Source organism: Nicotiana attenuata, unplaced genomic scaffold (assembly GCF_001879085.1).
Source record: "Nicotiana attenuata strain UT unplaced genomic scaffold, NIATTr2, whole genome shotgun sequence".
Lineage (NCBI taxonomy): Eukaryota > Viridiplantae > Streptophyta > Magnoliopsida > Solanales > Solanaceae > Nicotiana > Nicotiana attenuata.
This window is the reverse complement of record NW_017670240.1, coordinates 1293039-1314675: the sequence shown is the minus strand read 5'-3', so window position 1 is coordinate 1314675 and position 21637 is coordinate 1293039. Positions and strand designations below refer to the sequence as shown.

The 21637-nt window shown below is 39.4% G+C and overlaps 2 protein-coding genes across 2 annotated transcripts; one reads left to right on the top strand and one right to left on the bottom strand.

The window, feature by feature from the left end:
- The first annotated feature begins 10641 nt into the window (after nucleotides 1-10641).
- LOC109236489 (potassium transporter 2-like) lies at nucleotides 10642-15251 on the top strand. Its single transcript, XM_019402675.1, has 10 exons — nucleotides 10642-11022; nucleotides 11643-11868; nucleotides 11957-12199; nucleotides 12332-12385; nucleotides 12492-12542; nucleotides 12684-12941; nucleotides 13066-13118; nucleotides 13195-13318; nucleotides 13412-13666; nucleotides 13848-15251. Exons 1-10 carry the CDS (start codon nucleotides 10978-10980, stop codon nucleotides 14915-14917), a joined length of 2379 nt encoding a protein of 792 aa, XP_019258220.1. The 5' UTR covers nucleotides 10642-10977; the 3' UTR covers nucleotides 14918-15251.
- A 2718-nt stretch (nucleotides 15252-17969) lies between these two features.
- Nucleotides 17970-19129, bottom strand: LOC109236478 (40S ribosomal protein S3a-like). Its single transcript, XM_019402661.1, has 3 exons — nucleotides 18665-19129; nucleotides 18345-18545; nucleotides 17970-18228 (listed from the first exon to the last, which is right to left on the bottom strand). Exons 1-3 carry the CDS (start codon nucleotides 18743-18745, stop codon nucleotides 18133-18135), a joined length of 378 nt encoding a protein of 125 aa, XP_019258206.1. The 5' UTR covers nucleotides 18746-19129; the 3' UTR covers nucleotides 17970-18132.
- Between the last annotated feature and the right edge of the window lie 2508 nt (nucleotides 19130-21637).

Sequence of the window (21637 nt, the reverse complement as noted above, 5' to 3'; positions counted from 1 at the left end):
AAAGATACAAAAGACAGTTATGATAATGCCGGCAACAAGGCCCCAGCTATACCTCAAAAAGTGGTAATTTATAACAAAAGATACATTGCATAACCCCTGGAAGAAAAGGGGCTCACCAAGATTGCTGAGAGGAGGATGCTCCACTACCTACGATCGGCACTGTCTGCTATGAAACCACCTACATCCATTCAAAGATGTAGCGCCCCCGACAAAAGGGATGTTAGTACCATGGAATATTACTAGTATGTATAACTAAACACCATCTCATTAGAAAGAACAACCATACAAGAATAAAGAAATCATAAGGACTAACAAAAGCTTTAAATAATCACCACATCATCAAATAAAAGAGATCACATAGCTTTCACATAATTTCCATAGCCTTAGGTTGGGACATTTCATACTGTTGCATCATCATTCACAATACCACCACTTTCTTGAGCGGAGTCCGATCACGACCCGATCGGCTAAGTTGCCTCATTTGAGATATGTACCTCAACACAATTTCATTCTCACTTTCCGGTTTCAATATTAGCACAATACCACCATGTGTGCGGCATGGCGTCCGATCACGGCCCGATCGGCTAAGTCGTCTTACCAAGACGTTTCCCATTTCCATCAATCATCTCACTTCAATTTTTGTTTCACATATATCAGTTCATAGGCACTTGGGGCCACAATTATCACATCATACTTGGTACTAGGCCACATTTCATAACTCAAATCCTTTTTCCCCACATTTCACATCATTCCCACTTTCGACATTAATCTTGCAATTTAAGATAAAGGGCACATACGAGAGCAATTCAAGTTGTAAGCATAGAGAGGATTTCACATAGTCGGCATAATAATCACAGTGTAAACTTGACTTGAAATCTAGGCATTTTAGCACATAGTTCACATTCTTCACACATCCTCAATTTATCAAGAATAGCATATTGAACACATTGAGACACACCTTCCACATATATTTTTGCAACACCAATTCATTTGAAATAACAAACAATACATCAATCAATTTTCGGACCTACAACATTTGCATGGACACCAAAGGAGCTCAATTTCTAAGAAGAGGGGGTTTTCGCCATACATACCTCAATAGAGCTTTCCTTAAATTCTTACAATAATTTCGAAACTCCTAGCAACTTCGATCTATTTTATGAGAATTACAAGCTGAACCAAAAATTAGAGAGATAATCAAGATTCAACTCATTTGGGCACATTATAAAGCACTAAGTGTGCATTGTGATTTTAGGACCTTTTTGTGAGAGATTCTATTATTCTACACCCCATTTGTTACATTTTTAGCTCACAATCTCCCCATACCCTCTTATCATACATGCATGCAAGATAATTAATCCTTATACCCATGGACCCACTTGTTAATTACTCATTTTAGTAGGAATTTCGAAATCAAAGGTTAGGGCACAAGTTCTTACCTCTTAGGATGAAGGCTTAGTAACTTTACTTGATAATCTTCAAAGATTTGGGTAGTGACTTGGTGGGATCACTTCCTCCCTCTAGAACTCTTTCTCTCACTCTAAATGTAGTAGAAAATAGCACAAGAGGGTCTAATGGGGTGTTTTTAACGGAATGGGGTCGTGTTTTTAACTGAATGGGGTCGGGTTTTAAAAGTTAGAAAATAGGAGCCCCGACTCAATCTGTGGTCGCATATGCGACCGCATAACTGATATGCGGCCCGCAAAAGGGACTGGAAAAGTGGCCCTCAGACTTGAATATTCTGCCCGCGTATGCAACCAATATGCAATCCGCATACCTGTTCTGCAGTCGCATAATGCACCGCAGAACTGCCCTTCGAAAAAATCCCATGGAGGTCATGTGACGACTATGCGGCCAGCATATCGATTATGCGATCGCATATTGGCCGCATAGTTGTCCTAAATATTAGCCCGTATTCTGTCTCACTTTGCGGTAGTTATGCGGCCCGAATTGCTATTATGCGGCCGCATATTGGGCCGCAGAAATGCGCTCTTCTGAAAAACATTTTTGCTTAACTTTTTAATGCACAGATCAATCCAAAAGGTCCAAAGCGCGGCGAGCTTTTTAAATTTCTAACACATATTCTTAACTTGGCACTACGAGATTTCGGGTTTTTGAGTAAAAATTTCACAGGGCCTTACATCCTCCCCCACTTAAGATCATTCGTCCCCGAATGAGGAACAAGGTTCACTTATCAGCACCTTATGCAACTTCAGTTTCACACCACGTACCAAGAGCCCCCAAATTTGGCTAACTCGCTAGATTTCCAAAAAATTTGCCAGAGTTTCCTTTGTATCTAGGCTTATCCACCTGCCAGAGAGCCCCAGAAACATATCCGAACAGCATATACACAATCTTTTGACAGGACGTATCTCATAACCACAACAACCACGGCCCCATAGTTAATATATAATCAAAACGTAACAGTTTTACATAGACCAATCAAGTGATACAAAGTTCATAGGGACCAAATTCATAGAAGTTATTACATAGCTATGCAAAACAAATGTGGGTACTTCTTTTTCATTTCTTCCTCGGCTTCCCAAGTGGCTTGTTCAACCTGCTGGTTCCGCCATAAAACTTTCATGGAGGCAATTTCTTTATTTCTCAACTTCCGCACTTGCCTGTCGAGAATGGCAACTGGAATTTCTTCATATGACAGGTCTTCATTAACCTCAATAGTTCCAATTAGCACAATAGCGGACGGATCTCCCACTACCTTCTTCAACATAGACACATGGAAGACTGGGTGTACCAATGACATCTCGGGTGGTAGCTCAAGCTTGTATGCCACCTGACCGATCCTCTGAATGATTTTGTACGGTCTGACTTACCTCGGACTCAATTTTCCTTTCTTTCCAAACCGTATGATACCCTTTATGGGGGAAACCTTCAAAAATACCCAATCATCTTTTTTGAACTCTAAATCTCTGCGACGAATGTCTGAATAAGACTTTTGGTGACTCTGAGTAGCTTTCAACCTCTCCTTATTAATCTTGACTTTCTCCAGGGCCTGATGCACAAGGTCCGGCCCTATCAATTCAGCTTCTCCAACCTCGAACCACCCAATGGGAGACCTACATCTTCTACCATACAACGCCTCAAATGGTGCCATCTGGATACTAGCATGGAAGTTGTTGTTATAAGCAAACTCTATGAGTGGCAAATAATCATCCCAGCTACCCTTGAAATCAAGAATACAAGCACGCAACATGTCCTCAAGCGTCTGAATAGTCTGCTCTGTATGCCCGTCGGTCTGAGGATGAAAAGTTGTACTAAGATTTACCTGCGTACCCAAGCCTCGCTGAAATTTCTTCCAAAAGTTGGTCGTGAACTGAGCCCCTCGATCTGAAATGATTGAGACTGGGGTACCATGCAACCTGACTATTTCTTTGATATACATTGAGCATATTGTTCCTCTGTGTCTGTATATTTGACTGGCAAGAAGTGCGCCTATTTCGTGAGTCGATCCACGATTACCTAAATTGAGTTGAACTTGCGCGGAGTGTGCGGTAACCCTACCACAAAATCCATGTTCATCATTTCCCATTTCCACATTGGAATTTCTATGCTTTGAGCCAATCTACCGGGCCTTTGATGTTCGGCTTTCACTTGCTGACAGTTTGAACATTTTGCTACAAAGTCCGCCACATCCCTTTTCATGTTGTTCCACCAATAAACTTCCTTGAGATCATGAGACATTTTTGTAGAACTTAGGTATACGGAATACCTGGAAGTGTGAGCTTCTGCCATGATCCTTTCCCGAAGACCGTCAATATCTAGAACACATAGGCGGCCTTGGTACCATAGGGTACCATCATCCATGCCAAAGGAAAAAGCTATGGTCTTGTGTTTATGAATCCCGTCCTTCAGTTGTGCTAACAATGGATCGTTGAGTTGCTTCTCTTTCACTTCCGCCACAAGCGATGATTCAACCCTATTCTGCACGATTACTCCTCCTTCGTTAGAGTCTGCAAGGCGAACTCCCAAACTAGTCGACTGGTGAACCTCCCTGGCCAACGGCCTTTGATATGCCTTCAAATGAGCCAAACTTCTCATAGATTTCTGGCTAAGAGCATCCGCCACAACATTGGCCTTACCCGGGTGATAGAATATCGATATCATAGTCCTTGAGTAACTCGAGCCATCTTCTCTGTCTCAGATTCAACTCCTTTTGTTTGAAAATATATTGAAGGCTCTTGTGGTCCATAAATACATCCACATGGACTCTATACAAATAATGTCGCTAAATCTTTAGTGCAAACACCACTGCCGCAAGCTCTAACTCGTGGGTTGGATATTTCTTTTCATGATTCTTGAGTTGCCTAGAAGCGTAAGCTATAACTTTGCCGTGTTGCATTAACACACACCCAAGCTCGATCCTCGAAGCATCGCAATACACCACAAATCCCTATGTACCCTCTGGCAGGGTCAATACCGGCATTGTAGTCAATCTTAATTTCAATTCCTGGAAGCTCCTTCACAAGCATCGGACCACTGGAACTTAATTGCTTTCTGTGTCAATTTAGTCAATGGAGAGGCAAGAGTAGAAAATCCCTCCACAAATCTTCTATAGTACCCAGCCAAACCCAAGAAACTGCGAATCTCTGTTGTAGTGGTAGGTCTAGGCCAATTCTTTACTGCTGCAATCTTTTGAGGATCAACCATAATTCCTTCCCTGGAGACGACATGACCCAAGAACGTGACAGATTCAAGCCAAAATTCACATTTCAAAATTTTGCATACAGTTGGTGCTACTGAAGAGTCTCCAGGACTGCCCTGAGATGGTCAGCATAGTCCTCCCAACTTCGGAAATACACAAGAATATCGTCAATGAACACTATCACAAAGGAGTCTAGAAAAGGCTTGAAGACTCGATTCATAAGATCCATGAAAGCTCCCGGGGCATTTGTTAGCCCGAAGGACATCACCAGAAATTCAAAGTGCCCATACCGGGTCCTGAAAGCTGTTTTTGGAATATCTTGCTCCCTTATCTTCAATTGATGATACCCGGACCGTAAGTCAATTTTTGAGAAACACTTGGCACCTTGCAATTGATCAAACAAATCATCTGTCCTTGGTAGAGGCTATTTATTTTTGATTGTGACTTTGTTGAGTTGTCGGTAGTCAATACACATCCGTAGCGACCCATCTTTCTTCCTCACAAACAAAACCGGTGCGCCCCACGGTGACACACTCGGCTGGATGAAACCCTTTTCTAACAGATCCTTCAATTATTCCTTTAGCTCCTTCAATTCTGCCGGTGCCATTCTGTAAGGTGGAATTGATATAGGCTATGTGCCTGGCATCACATTGATCCCAAAATCAATATCCCTATCTGGTGGGATCCCAGGGAGCTCATCTGAAAAGACACCGGGAAATTCATTCACAACTGGCACGGACTCAAGGCTGGGCGCCTCGCTATCGATGTCCGTAACTCGGACTAAATGATAGATACACCCCTTCTTTATCATCTTTGAGGCCTTAAGGTAAGAAATAAACCGACCTTTTGGCACTACATTATCTCCCTTCCATTCAACAGCGGGATCATTAGGAAATTCAAGCCTCATAGTTCTAATCCGACAATCAAGTTTGGCAAAACATGAATAAAGCCAATCCATTCCCATTATTACATCAAAATCAATCATCCCCAATTCAATAAGATCGGCCATGGTATCCCTACCACGCACCGTAACAACACAACCTTTATAAACTCGTGCAGCCGTAATACACTCACCAACTGAAGTAGACACCGAGAATGGCTCATGAAGCTGCTCCGGTTCTATCCCAAATTCCATAGCAACATAAGGGTTAACATAGGACAAGGTGGAACCGGGGTCAATAAGTGCATACACATCATGAGATTGGACAGTCAGAATACCTGTAACAACATCTGGAGAAGCCTCTGCAGTCTGACGACCACTCATAGCATAAAACCGGCTGGGTTCTCCTGAACTCTGCGCACCACCCCTAGTTGTACCACGCCCTGCGGGTGCTGGAAAGGGTGTTGAAGATGTAGCAGCTGCTGGACTAGATGGCTGTGCTGTGCCCCTACCCGCACCCTGGCGGGATACACGACAATGTCTTTGAATATGGCCCCTCATCCCACATCCATAACAAATAGGTAACTCCATGAAGCAAATCCCTAAGTGCACCTTCCCGCACCTGGGGCACGGTGACCTCTGCTGCTGGCTGGGCCCTGATGGTGGTGCACTGGCTGAAGACTATACAACAGACTGGGACGGCCCTGATGATCCTCCCCTAAAAGCTGATCTTCCCCCACCTAGTGACTCTCCCAAGTTGCCCGTAGACCGGGCCTTGCTGCTACCCTCTCTCTCCATCCTGTTCTTCAGTTTACGGTTCTCTGTGGCCTGAGCAAATGCCATCATCTTCCCATAATTCATGTCAGAATTCAAGGCAGATGTAGAAGCCTCATTAATAGTTAAAGGATTAAGGCCCTGAACAAACCGGCGCACCCTGGCCTCCATTGTGGTCAACACGTGAATAGCATACCTGGACAGGCAGGCAAACTCCATGTGGTACTCCCACACACTTTTGCTACCTTGCTTTAGATTCTCAAACTCTGCTGCACGGGCTGCCCTTGTCTCAGCAGGCAGGAAATGATATACAAAGGCGTCGGCAAACTCGCTCTACCTCGCCGGAGGGCTCCCCTCCTCACGGGAATCTTCCCATAACTCAAACCATGAATAGGCCACCCCTTTCAGATGGTAGGCATCCAACTCTACTCTCTGTCTTAGTTGCACGCATAACCCTGAGGGTTTTGTGCATCTCATCAATAAAATCATGGGGGTCCTCTTCTGGATTTGCACCCGTAAACACTGGAGGGTCTAGCTGAAGAAATTTGTTCACCCTAGAACTGGTGGAATCCCCTTGCTGGCTAGATGAACTGGGTACAACATTTGACCTCTGGGCCTGAGAGGCCACTAGCTGAGTCTGCATCCAGATAGCTCCCCTAAGATCCCCATCAGAAATACCGGAATCGGAAGCTGGGCTGGAGGCGGAACAGGAACATCAGTGGGAGGGATAGCAGCACCCTCAGCAGATGTAGGAACTGGTGTAGTGGAACCGGGCAGTATAGTAGTCGGGGGAATGTCCTCACCCCTCGGGTTCTCACCCGCATCATCAATTACGGAATCGACTGCCGCTCCTAGGGCAACATTGGCTCCTTGGCCAGTTCTTGCTTTCTTCTTAGGTGCCACGTACTGAAAGTTGAAGGAATGCACTAGTTAGAGGAGGAATGGTTTCATAACAAGTTTTGCCTCACGATCCAAAATATCAAAGAAGGGTGTCATTCCTAAATGCCCAAGTAGCCTCCAACTTATAGATATGGTCGACTACACACCGATAAGAAGGAATCTACTAGACACGGCTCCGAGATGGGACACTTTAAAACCTTAGGCTCTGATACCAAGTTTGTCACGCCCCAACCTCGGGAGGCGTGATCGGCGCTCAATCGAGTGAACCCAACTGAGCAAGCCTTTTTAGACACTTTCTATCCCACTCACTATGATCAAGAAACCATGTTTTCATTTATTTAGACAGTCGGAAAGATCGTACATGTAACATTGCTAGTTCATTTTATATTACAACTCTTAAACCATAGTTAAGTTTCCAAAATTTTATACAGTTACAGTTTAGAAGAACAAGAGTTTAGAATTACAACATAGTCCAGTGACCCATCCATCGACCGTACATAACCCACACAAACGTCGACGGAGGCTCTAAAGATACAAAAGACGGTTATGATAATGCCAGCAACAAGGCCGCCTGCTATACCTCAAAAAGTGGTAATTTATAACAAAAGATACACTACATAACCCTTGGAAGAAAAGGGGCTCACCAAGATTGCTGAGAGGAGGATGCTCCGCTACCTATGATCGGCACTATCTGCTATGGAACCACCTACATCCATTCAAAGATGTAGCGCCCCCGGCAAAAGGGACGTTAGTACCATGGAATAGTACTAGTATGTATAACTAAACACCATCTCATTATAAAGAACAACCATACAAGAATAAAGAAATCATAAGGACTAACAAAAGCTTTAAATAATCACCACATCATCAAATAAAAGAGATCACATAGCTTTCACATAATTTCTATAACCTTAGGTCGGGACATTTCATATTGTTGCATCATCATTCACAATACCACTGCTTTCTTGAGCGGAGTCCGATCACGACCCGATCAGCTAAGTTGCCTCATTTGAGACATGTACCTCAACACAATTTCATTCTCACTTTCCGGTTTTAATATTAGCACAATACCACCATGTGTGCGGCATGGCGTTCGATCACGGCCCGATCGGCTAAGCTGTCTTACCAAGACGTTTCCCTTTTCCATCAATCATCTCACTTCAATTTTCGTTTCACATATATCAGTTCATCGGCACTTGGGACCACAATTATCACATCATACTTGGCACTAGGCCACATTTCATAACTCAAATCCTTTTCCCCTACATTTCACATCATTCCCACTTTCGACATTAATTTTGCAATTTAACATAATGGGCACATACGAGAGCAATTCAAGTTGTAAGCATAGAGAGGATTTCACATAGTCGGCATAATAATCACAGTTTAAACTTGACTTGAAATCTAGGCATTTTAGCACATAGTTCACATTCTTTACACATCCTCAATTTACCAAGAACAACATATTAAACACATTGAGACACACATTCCACATATATTTTTGCAACACCAATTCATTTGAAATAACAAACAATACATCAATCAATTTTTGGACCAACAACATTTGCATGGACATCAAATGAGCTCAATTTCTAAGAAGAGGGGGTTTTAGCCATACATACCTCAATAGAGCTTTCCTTAAATTCTTACAATAATTCCGGAACTCCTAGCAATTTCGATCTATTTTATGATAATTACAAGTTGAACCAAAAATTAGAGGGATAATCAAGATTCTAACTCATTTGGGCACATTATCAAGCACTAAGTGTGCATTGTGATTTTAGGACCTTTTTATGAGAGATTCTATTAATCTACATACCATTTGTTACATTTTTAGCTCACAATCTCCCCATACCCTCTTATCATACATGCTTGCAAGATAATTAATCCTTATACCCATAAATCCACTTGTTAATTACTCATTTTAGTAGGAATTTCGAAATCAAAGGTTAGGACACAAGTTCTTACCTTTTAAGATGAAGGCTTAGTAACTTTACTTGATAATCTTCAATGATTTGGGTAGTGACTTGGTGGGGATCACTTCCTCCCTCTAGAACTCTTTCTCTCACTCTAAATGTAGTAGAAAATAGCAAGAGGGTCTAATGGGGTATTTTTAACGGAATGGGGTCGGGTTTTAAAAGTTAAAAAATAGGAGCCCCGACTCAATCCGCGGTCGCATACGACCGCATAACTGATATGCGGCTTGCAAAAGGGACCGCAAAAGTGGCCCTCAGACTTGAATATTCTGCCCGGGTATGCGACCAATATGCGGTCTGCATACCTGTTCTGCGGTCGCATAATGGGCCGCAGAACTGCCCTTCACAAAAATCCCATGGAGGTCATGCAACGACTATGCGGCCCGCATATCGATTATGCAATCGCATAATTGGCCGCATTGTGTCCTCAAAATTAGCCCACATTCTGTCTCACTCTGCGGCAGTTATGCGGCCCGCATTGCTATTATGCGGCCGCATAATGGGCCGCATAAATGCGCTCTTCTAAAAAATATTTTTCATTAACTCTTTAATGCACTGATCAATCCAAAAGGTTCGAACCGTGGCGAGCTTTATAAATTTCTAATACATATTCTTAACTTGGCACTACGAGATTTCGGGTTTTTGAGTAAAAATTTCACGGGGCCTTACTGTACGGCAGAAAGCGAAATGGAACCATTTCATATAATACACACTAAAATTTGAACATTATTTCATACGATAATCACAAATTTCCATTTATATAACAGAATCAATAAATGATGGAAAACACTAGGTAGGAAGCCTTGCTCTTTTAATAACTCTATTTGACAAGTTGGATAAATTTTTTTTTAAAAGAAAATTAATTTTATTCTTGAGTCTTTATGGATATAGTTCTATTTATTCTCTTGATTATTCTCTCTAGATTATTTTTAACATAAGATGAGACTTTTTAGGATGTGTTTTATCTCCATAAAAAGAAAGTATGTCTCTTGATTACTTTGACTTTGAAAAGGACGGAATTTTCGAAATTACTAATTGGATCATTAAAATCTCAGTTAAAGGCCTTAAATTAGAGCATAAAGCAATTACAATAAGAAGATAAACTAAAATGGAAACACATTAAGTCAATTAATCAAACATCACATGTGCATAGTTTAAACTTTAAAACACTTTCTGTCCAAACCAAACGGAAAGCCATGTGGTGCAATTCCAAAATCAGCTCTCCTTCCCTTCCACGAATCCCAACTTCGACATATATATTTAAAAATAAAATTTAATAAGTTCACTTCTCACAGAAATTTTTCTTCTCTACTTGAAAAAAAAAAACACACACACACACACACACATATATATATATATATATATATATATATATATATATATATATATATATATATATATATATATATATATATAACACACTCAGAATTGACGGTTCCTTGTCGCTTCGACAAATGAAGTGTGATATGGCATCATTCAAGCGTTAAATTACCTTGTTCTAAAAATTCTTTTCTGTAACTACAAAGAAGATCTTAGGCACATGACAAGTGTGCACATTTTGTAATCTAGTCAGTCACTTATAAAAATGAATCCTACTCCGCCTTTTGCTCAACACTCTTAGATCTTTCAACTTCGTTTATAACGTCTCACAAGTCTTCTTGTTTCAACAGCTACTCCATCGTTTTCATTCTTGTTGTACCTTTCGCCATTTGAGTATGACATTTTCAAGTTAAATTTTGTCAAGATTCTGCTAGGTTTCTCTCTACTTTGTTCTTTCTCAAGCTATGGATCCTTCACTCAGCTCTGTGTCCATCCTTTATGGGAGTAAGGTTTGTTTGCTGCAACCCTTTTTTCAGCCCATTTAATTCTGTTTGAAGGAAGAGAACTAGTTCGTAAAGACAAGCGTTTGGTAATAAGGGCTTGCTTCTCAATGGAAAAAAAAAAAAGAAAGAAAGATGAGTTCTGTCATTTGGTGTAATTTATTACCTCATCGTGCTCTGTTCCCAATATTTTTGTACCATTAATTGCACTGATTAATGAGAATTGCAACTTGCTGTCGGAATTCTTTATAAATGTGGAGAATTTATGAGTATCAGTCCAATTTAGCAGTCTAGCTTTTAACAAGGAAAGAAAATTGATTGAGGTGTTCTGTGACTTTTTATTTGATCTGTAAAAATTTTGAGACCCATCAACAACTGAAGTTTTGAATAAGAACAAGGGAAGATCGAGTAGTTCTTCCTTTAGTAGACAGGAAGGGCACAAAAAATTAAAAAAAAATAGCGACAAGGGAGTTTGGTTTTAGGTGATTATGGTTAATTGCACCATTTTGCAGGTTCAGTTGTTGAAATTCATTATTGAATGTTAAATTCACCGTATATTAAGAGTTGATATGGGTTCAGCTGCACTATGCTAACTGAAGAACTTATTAATGTGATTGTTGAATTTGTAGAAAGAGACATGGAGGCGCACGATTCTGCTATCATTTCAAACCCTCGGAGTAGTGTATGGTCGCTTAAGTACCACCCCCTTGTATGCATTTGGATCGATTCATCCTCACAACGTCAAATCTGATCAGCAGATATATGAACTCTTCTCCTTTGCTTTTTGGACTTTGACAATCATTCCCTTGTTGAAATATGCCTTTATAGTATTGAAGGCTGATGATGGTGGAGAAGGTAATTCAAAATCTTCGGCTGAGATTAATTCGGTCAAGTCAAATGTGAATAGTTAGTTATATCTCTGAAAGCTAATTGATCCTTGCAGGTGGTACATTCGCGTTGTATTCCCTACTTTGTAGGCATGCCAAGGTAGGGCTGCTTCCAAGTGATAAAAGTGCTACTGAGATTATGCATCACGAGGAACGAACTGCTTCTAAGATGAAAGCGGACTCAAGGGCTAGAAGGGTAATTGAAAAACACAAAAGCAGCCATTACTTGCTGTTGTTTTTGGCTTTGCTTGGTTCTTGTATGATAATCTGTGATGGAGTTTTTACGCCTGCTATTTCAGGTTAGGTATAACACTATCATCTTAATTTACTTGAGAGTGGTTGGGTTGGTTTGCAGATGACCTCCTAATTTAACATGACGAGACACAAGCTTGCCTAACTGTTTTTTTTTTTCTTTTCTGTTGTTATTTTAGTTTTATCGGCAACATCAACTCTCAGACGTTCATTATCAAAATTGGTATATCAATGTAAGAATTGGATTATAGTCGGCATAAAGACTTTATGTTTGCTTTTATGATTTCTAATCAATATTCAGTGCTTGGGACTGAAACTTTCTTATGCCAATCTAATCAGTTAACTCTTCAGAGAACACAAGACACTCGGTTGACAAGTATTTAACGAAATGTAAGTGTGGTTACTTTTAAGCTTCCATGTTAAATATGAAGTTCCAAGTGTTAAATTTTGAATATTGTCTGTTTTCTTTTAAACTAAGGCCGGTATGTCCTTTTATGACACTGCATCCAATATCTTGAAATGTTATTTCAGATTTACCAGTTCCTGCAGCATGTGCCATCTTGGTTTCCCTTTTCATGTTGCAACGGTATGGGACCAACAAAATCAGCTTCATCTTTGCTCCAATTGTCGTTATATGGCTCATGTTTATCAGTGGCATGGGTCTGTACAATATCATCTGCTATCCCAAAATCCTTAGTGCGATATCTCCAACATACATGTTTAGGTTCGTTAAGAAAATAGACATCACAAGTTGGAAACTTCTAAGCAGCATTGTCTTATGCATAGCGGGTTAGTTATATCCACATACTGTATTTCGCTTGCATTGGATGTCCAAGCTTTTCCAATCATTTCCGTGGTTTCCTAACTCCAAGAAATAAAAGTCTCTTGATATATAAGTCCTGCTATTCTTCAGGTTCAGAGGCAATGTTTGCCGATTTAGGTCATTTTTCAAAGAGATCCATCAAGGTAAGTATGAAATTCTTACATCACGGTTCTTGCATGACAGAGGAGATAAAGTTTTCACACGATGCCTTGTTCGCAGGTCACTTTTGTCTTTTTGATATATCCAGCCCTTGTTTTGTGTTATGCTGGTCAAGCAGCTTTCGTTTCCCACCACTTAGGAACGTCAGATGATGTTGCTCATCTTAGTGAATCTCTTCCTTCTAGTAAGTTTGATTTAACTGTTTTCTAGCTGTCATGGCGATGCCTTTATGCTGTTACAAATGTCTAATCCTCAATTTTATGCATGGAAATCTCAGTTGGCCTTCAGCATGTCTTCACCGTTCTGTCCCTTTTTGCTTCCCTCGTGGGTAGCCAAGCAACCATTACGGCAAGTTTTTCCATCATAAACCAGTGCCAAGCACTTGGTTGTTTCCCCAGAGTAAAAGTCATCCACACATCAGATAAAATACATGGACAGGTTTATATTCCTGATTCAAACTGGATACTCATGGTCCTTAGCCTGGCAATCTTGATTGGTTTCCATGACATATCCGCTCTAGGCAATGCTACAGGTATGCCTTCATACAATGATCTCAATTCTATTCTCATTTCTGAAGTAAACATGTAGTAAAGGTAATTAATTACATGACTGCTACAGCAGTTTCACTTTGTTAAGAATGGGGGTTCTGTGCAAAGTAGAGATTTATGCACTCGTCATAACCTTTCATGAATTTTTTATTAATTTTCTCTCAGGTTTAGCCATTATTTGTGGAATGCTAGTGACAACTTGCCTTATGTCACTTGTAATAGCACTACAGTGGGAGAAGACTGTGTTTCTGTCTGCATTCTTTTTGTTATTCTTTGGTTCCATTGAGGCCATATACCTCTCCTCATGTTTCTTGAACTTTTTCAAGGGAGCTTGGTGTCTTCTTGTTTTATCATCGATTTTCATGATAATCATGATCTCTTGGCACTATGGTACTGTAAAAAAGTATAAATTTGACGTAGAGAACAAGGTGGCGGTCAATTGGCTGACAGACCTTAGCCCTGGCCTTGGAGTTTCTAGAGTGCCAGGCATTGGGTTCATTTATACCGATATTGTAGCAGGAATCCCTGCTTTCTTCTCCCACTTCATTACCAACCTTCCTGCATTTCATGAGGTGCTGATCTTTGTGTCCTTCAAGTCTTTGCCAGTGCCACATGTTTCACAAAATGGACGATATCTCATTGGCCGGATTGGCCATAAGGAATATAAAATCTATCGTTGCATTGTTCGATATGGATATCGTGACAATGTAAGGGATACTGATGATTTCGAGGATCAGATTATTAGCTCAATAGGCGAATTCATTGCCCGAGAGGATGGAGATCATGAAACATTTACTTCACCAGAGGGCAGGATGATCCTTTTGGGAAGCCAAGTAACTGAAGGAAATGTACTGATTGCAGTGCCTGCAGGATCCGATCACAGTGAAACTGCTGTATCTGTGGCAGATATTGAAACTCAAAGAAGCCCATTGCTCGATCCATCACCAGCAGCCAGTGCGAAAAAGAAGAAAGTTCGATTCATGTTGCCTCCAAGTAGTCCTAAAATGAATCCATCGCTAAGGAAAGAACTCCAAGAACTTGTTGATGCCAGGGAAAGTGGCACTGCTTATTTCATTGGTCAATCACATTTATCAGTTCGCAAGGGCTCGAATTATATGAAGCAATTCCTTGTCATGGCGTATGTATTTCTGGACAAGAACTGCCGAGAGCATCCAGTTGCATTGAATATCCCTCATGCTGCTCTTTTGGAGGTTGGCATGGTGTATACAATATGATTTGCAATTCATAAAATACCCAATTGTATAACAAGAAAGTTCAACTTGATGATTGAATCTCATATGAAATTAGGCGAAAAATATCATTTGGTATAACGATAGGTAAACAAAAGTTGCAGGTACAGCCGTACAGGTATTGCTGAGGGGCTTGTTACTGATCTTCCAACTTTTGAGGTGGCTTCTAATATTATCACCTTAAACAACTTATCATTTACTCCATTTTTATTTTGTTTTAGGCTTATGTAAGAACAACTTGGCAATCCAGCCTACTATGGGGATCCTTATGTAGTAATCTAACCTATACTGAGCATCAAACACTCTATTCCTTACTTCATAGTATGTTCATGTGCCGTTTATTCCTTCCCTTAATTTCTTAACTAATTTTTTTTTTTTTTTGGTTTCCTACTAATTCAAATAAAGAAGGATTTAATAAATTGAATTCTTAACCAATTTTGTAATCCTAAATTTTATTAACTTCTACATAATTCAAATTAGAATTTCGTTCATAATTGGCTCCATAGGATTAACATTCCTTATGGTTTGCGATTATGCTTCCCTCCCCGCTTGTTTTATTAATTTATAATAATTATTTTAAACTATTTATCGCTAATGCAAAAGAATTACAGTTTGACCAATTTGACCTCTCTAATAGTACCCTCTTTTTCTTAATTAATATTAGCACTTTCGTTTTAAGAAAATCCTTACAAAAAAGTTATTTTTAACGGCATAGGCTAAAATGTAACATAAGAAGAAAACATAAAACTAAAACCAATTTTCATCCAAACCAAGTTGGGATTGTGAGCATAAAGACCTGAGTCATTAGCTCAAATTATCAGTAATCACCTTCAAAGACGGTTCGCCGCTCATGGACTATTCTTATGAGGATTGCCGGGGCGGATTTAGGCCGCTCTTACGCTGCACATGAACTTATGATCTTTCTGCCAAATTAGATATTTATGTATATATTTCATAAAATTGATCTAATATTATCTGCTAACCTCCATGCTTCAAAAGGTTCGAATGGTGCACTCCAAAGGAATATTAGAACATGGATCAATTCTCAGTTAGAACTTCTTCTTTCTCGCTTTTTCAGTAGTGCACCCATGTCTTAAAAATTCTATTTCCGTCTCTGAGCATTGCAACTAATGTTATACAATAAAAGACTTGAATAAAATATTCAGCCTATTAGCTCATGAAATTTAACCTATTTCGCTAGGTAAATTATTAATAAGAGGAATGATGTGTGGCTTTAATTCCATAGTTTCATACATTATGTGCCTTGCATTTTATATGCTTTAATGATAAATTACACTTTATTTGCACGTAATGGAGTCTATTTTTATGTGTAGGTGAATTGGAGATGAAAGTAGAGCAAAAGGGATACTTAAACGTTGAAAGTGTGCTCGAGAACAGTGAAAAGGAGAGAGCTGGCGAAGCCAGGCCTAAAGCAGGCGTTAGAGCAGGCGACGCCAGGCCTAAAGCAGGCGTTAGGGCAGGCGACGCCAGGCCCTTAGCTCGCGTAGGAGCTGGCGAGGCGAGGCAGAGGCGAGCTCAAGTAGGCTTTATACCTGGCGACGCCAGGCCTGGGGCGAGGTCCACCAGGCGTTATGCCTGGCGACGCCGGGTTTGAGGCGAGGTCCACCAGGCGTTATGCCTCGCGAGGCCAGGTCTGGGCGTGCACATTTCGAGTTTTGAAGACTTGTTTCGTCTCCTGGTTTGACTAGGACTTGACCTACACGTTTAGGTCTTTTCCTACACATATAAATAGACCTAAAAACGCCACTTTGAATGACTTTTGCAACCAGAGGCAAGCATAGCTCGTGGAACAACCGTTGGGAGTTAGAATCATTGATTTCTACATCCTTTCATCTTTACTTTGTATTTTAATTATGCAAAATACTTTGGATATTGTTGCTATGAGTATGAGTAGCTAAACTCCTAATCTAGGGTTTTGATGGAACCTATTGGAGGATGACTTTCTTGTTGCGTTAATATAGATTTGCCGTAGTATTTTCTCTATTTGTTCAACTATATTATTATTGTTGTTGATTGAAGGGCCCTCAATCGACTGTGCCTATTTAGTGTGCATCACTCGGGAGAGAGTGCATATTTAGGTAGTTGTTGAACAACATCACTCCTAACGTATATGAGGGATCAATACGAAGGGTTTAAAGGTGGGATTAGGGATAACGAAACCTTAGTGTGATAGTGAGCAATACTTAAGGTCAGCTAGCGTAATTCGGGAGAATATGCCTCGTATATTGTGGTAATTACTCGGGAGAGAGTTACGACAGTCAGAATGCTCATGATCGGTAGAGAAGACTTAGGAAAATTTATAGAAAACGTAGCGGAAAGGATCCGACAATAGGGGAAATCATAACCTTAGATCATTCCAATTCTTGTCTACAACCCGTTTGTAGTGAATTATTATTTATTGCATTTTCATTATGTAATATTTAGTTAGTAAACATCCAATTCGTTACTTAAATATTTTTGAAGATTGATTGCGTGAATTTGTGCGAGTCTAGTAGCTATGCTTAATAGGTTAATTCCCTGTGGGATTCGACTCCGGACTTATTAACCGGAATATATTTGCAACGACCGCTTAGTCCTTTTATAGGGCATAGTTGGGCGTGATCAAGGAAGAATGGGATTCGAAACGCGGAAGGGAAGGGAGGTAACATCAGGTTACAAACAAAAGATTAATCCCTAGAATCCTAATGTAAGTATGTGAAGTGAAACTAGTTACATGAAAAAATCTAATAAGTTTAACTAAAGACTGCATCACATCCAATTTACCCAGAGCACCTACTTATTCGATCAAAAGAAGCTTCTGTGGAAAGATCATTACCAAAGGGATAATGGAGATAGATAGTATTGCGATCACAACAAACTGAAACACAATGGCTTAACACAACGGATTGTATCCTTGGCTACTAGAATTATTTCTCTCTTTTGAAGCATGTATTAGAAATAATGGTGGTACTGGTACCCAGTCATCAAGTTAAATGTGGAAAAAGGGAAAAATGAGCAAAGAGATTTTAACTGCTTGATGAAAGACATATAGTAAATGACAAAACGTGTAACCAAAGAAACGCATCAAATATTGTCCTAGGTCACATCTTGATATGTGTGGACCTCAACTAAAATAATGCTAACTCTAGAAGAGCAAAACCATATTCGAACAAAATTAGGGATATCCAGAAAGAACAAGTCTAAGCTCCAACAACCTCAGTTTCTCCCTCAGCAACTGTTTCCTCAGATGGCCTATCCAACTTCACACCAAAATCTTCTGAATAGTCTCCGTGAACCTACAACAAAAGGAGAACTTACTGTTACAGCTGCTGCTTCATAACCTGATTTCAATCCCGAACCCCTACATAAGCAACATAGAAGACCAAAAACCCAAACACAAAGCCGACTTTACCTCCATCAGCTTGCCAAGATCAAATTTAGGGGCCATAAGGATCTTGACTTTGCGAATATAAACATTTTGTAGAGGGAAGATGCTCGAGATTGATTTCTCAATTTCTCTACCAATGGATTCAGGAATGAATTTTGCAACCAACTCCTTGAGGTCACATGAACTTGCTTGGTTTCTCATGATCTCAACCATTTTCCGACCAATCTAAAATTTTGACAAGACCAACATCTTTAAGAGTGATTACAAAGAGCTTCCAAAAGTAATGAGAAAACGATTGACAACTTAAAAAAACCAAATACAGAACAAGTAGAAACACCACCAACCTGACGAATTTGACTACTCTGAGCATAACAGGTGCGCTTCTGCTGGTTTGGACGCTTCTTTGTAAACGCAATCCAGAACATTCTTAGTGTATAGCGGATTTCTTTTTTGTTTTTGCGCGGGGCAAGGGGGAGGTAAAAATTATACAAGCAGCAGCAGACAACAAAATGACAAGGAACAATGAAAATTACAGTACATTACAAAATAGAAATCTTTGCTCAACTAAAATTGAAAGACATACTCAACAAATGCAATATGCCAAGACGTACTAAAGGATCAAGAAGAGAAAAGCAACAACTCCAAATACTGCCCTCACAAAAATTTATTCGCCACCAGTTTTAAAGTAGCATCAATTTTACAAACTCAAAACTGAACATAGATGAAATGGAGGAATTAGAAATTGCATCTATTATTAATATCTTTTAGGAGTTTGCGTATGCTCTAAGCCTCTAGCACAATAAATTCTTCTAATCGATGAGTTCCAAAAGATAATAAAATTTGTTATAAATATCTAGTCTAGGGGAGAAATGGAGAAAGCACACACCCTCGTGCAACATTTTCATGTAGCCAAACACTTGAAGCTCTTAAGGTCCAATTTAAGAGGGTGTTTATCTAAGCTTATAAGCTGGCCAAACAAGAACTTTTTGACTTATCGTATTATTAAAAGGGCTTATAAGTCAAGTGTTTATAAGCTAAAATAAGCCAAAAGTCATTGTTGGTCATTCCTTGATTATGATTTTTCAGATAATAAACACTTTTAGTTTAAAAGAAATTTACTATTCTATCCCTAATATTATTTGTTGTTCCCCAAATACCCTTAATTACTGAAATAAAACCATATCTCGCTCCATGACTTCACTCCTCAATTTCTATCAAAATCCAGCAACAATACCGGCCATTATCAAGAACAATCAAGGTTCTTCGAAAGCTCTTCTACGTCAAAAGTAATAAGATTGATTTGGATAAGAAAGTTTTTTATTTTGTAAATCATCGTTCTTCATCTCTGTTATGTTTTAAGATTCTTTGTTTACAAGAAACAATACGTCACTTTTGTTGCATGTTACCCAGATTCTTAAAGTTCTGTATTTTGTATCAAATATGAACTGCATACTTATTCTTTATTCTGCACCAACTTTCGGCATTGAAACGCTGGTGAAGAAAACAATGAACTTCGAATATTTTAATTTAATAGCAACAAATAAAATTTCAATAAAATAAAATGAGACATAAATTGTTTTGTACTTGAATCAATCTGGAATTAAAAATTCTTATTAGTGTAAACAGCTTTAAGGGCACTTAAGTCATTATTTTTAAAAATGGACTTATCAGCACATTTTTTACCTAACAATTCAGCTGCTTACTATATGTTTCGGCACCTTTTTTTTTTAACATATTTGTATATTAATATATAGACTTCACTAAATTTGTGAAGTCCCCCATAATAACAAAGGGAGTGCCCAAAAAGAAAATTAAAACACTTATAATCCTTGGTCTTCTCACAAGGAATCTAGCACATCAAAAATGGATTCATGATCCCCAAAAAACTTTCCTTTACACCAAAAATAGAAAAGAGCTAGACATTTATCTTCGTCTTCCGGATGTTACTTGACTTGTCTTCAAAACATCTCTGATTTCTCTCTTCCCAAATTGTCCACCATATGCAGGCTGGGATAATTCTCCATCTCTCTTTATGACTAGAAAGACTGCCCTCTTTATTCCAGCAAGCTAGAACATCAAGTAATCATCCCGGCATTGCCCATAAAATTCTCGTTAAGCTGATGAAAATTCTCCATATTTATACAGTGAATTTGCAATGTAAATAGAGATGACTAATTGTCTCTGCCTCCTCTCCACATAAGTAACATCTAGAGCACAAGTGAAAACTTCTCTTGATTAAATTATCTTGGGTTAGCACCGCTTCTTTTGCTAGTAACCATGTAAAGCAAGCAACCTTGTAAGGGATTTTTACTTTCCATATCATCTTCCATGGCCAACATCCAACCTGATTATTAGAAAGGTTGAATTCCTTATAAGCAGACTTAACAGAAAACTTCCCCTGCCTATTCCCTTGCCATATGATGAGATCTTGAGTAGAGTTGATTCCACTGAATAGCTCCAAAGTTTGTAAAACTCTATTACTCTGTCAATCTCCCAATCATTTAAAAGTCTTCTAAAGGTAAGATTCCAACCTTGATTAATCCACGCCTCATCTAGTGTTGCTTGTTGATGTTGACTCAGAGTATATATGTCAGGAAAAAGTAGCTTCCAGGGTCCTTAGCCTAGCCAATTGTCATCCCACAAGGAAATCTTCATACCATTTCCTGCTTTGAATTTGGACTTGTTAATCATTTTTGGCCACAAATTCCTAATTGACTTTCACAAACTAACATCATACGGACTTCTCACAGGTTTGGTTGTCCATTTTCCTTCCATTCCATACTTCTCCCTAACGACCTCTCTCCACGGTGGTTGCTCATCTGCCGCAAATTTCCATAGCCACTTCATCATCAAACTATGATTCTGAACTCTCAGGTTTTTAATTCCCAATCCCCCTGTCTTCTTACTAGTAGTAAGAGAATTCCATTTAACCAGATGGAACTTCTTCTTCTCATTGTTACCTTCCCATAAAAAATTTCTTCTTAATGCATCAATTCTCTACATTGGCAGGAATTGGAAATAGAGACATCATATAAGTAGGCATGGCATCAAGTACAGAGTCGATCAAGATTAGTCTACCTCCCAGAGTTGTTTCGGCACTTTTATCCAAACACCTAACTACTTATTTAATAAATTAGCTTCAGCACTTAATGCTTGCTTATTAGCTACTTTAAATCAGCTAAGCCAAACGGGCTCTAAAGCAAAACAATATACAAACTGTGCCTCTTGAAGCTCTGAATATAGTGACAACACAAACTTTTTCCAAGTAAAATATCCCCTGTTGAAGCTCTTCATAAATGTATCTATCCCTACAAATT

Bases quoted from the DNA above. Each gene is read 5' to 3' on its own strand.
- LOC109236489 (XM_019402675.1), top strand. From the start codon at position 10,978: ATGGATCCTTCACTCAGCTCTGTGTCCATCCTTTATGGGAGTAAG. The intron at 12,942-13,065 runs GTTAGTTATATC...GCTATTCTTCAG, and splicing joins CATTGTCTTATGCATAGCGG to GTTCAGAGGCAATGTTTGCC. The intron at 13,319-13,411 runs GTAAGTTTGATT...TGGAAATCTCAG, and splicing joins TAGTGAATCTCTTCCTTCTA to TTGGCCTTCAGCATGTCTTC.
- LOC109236478 (XM_019402661.1), bottom strand. From the start codon at position 18,745: ATGTTCTGGATTGCGTTTACAAAGAAGCGTCCAAACCAGCAGAAGCGC. The intron at 18,546-18,664 runs GTTGGTGGTGTT...TCAAAATTTTAG, and splicing joins AGAGTAGTCAAATTCGTCAG to ATTGGTCGGAAAATGGTTGA. The intron at 18,229-18,344 runs GTAAAGTCGGCT...CTTTTGTTGTAG, and splicing joins ATCTTGGCAAGCTGATGGAG to GTTCACGGAGACTATTCAGA.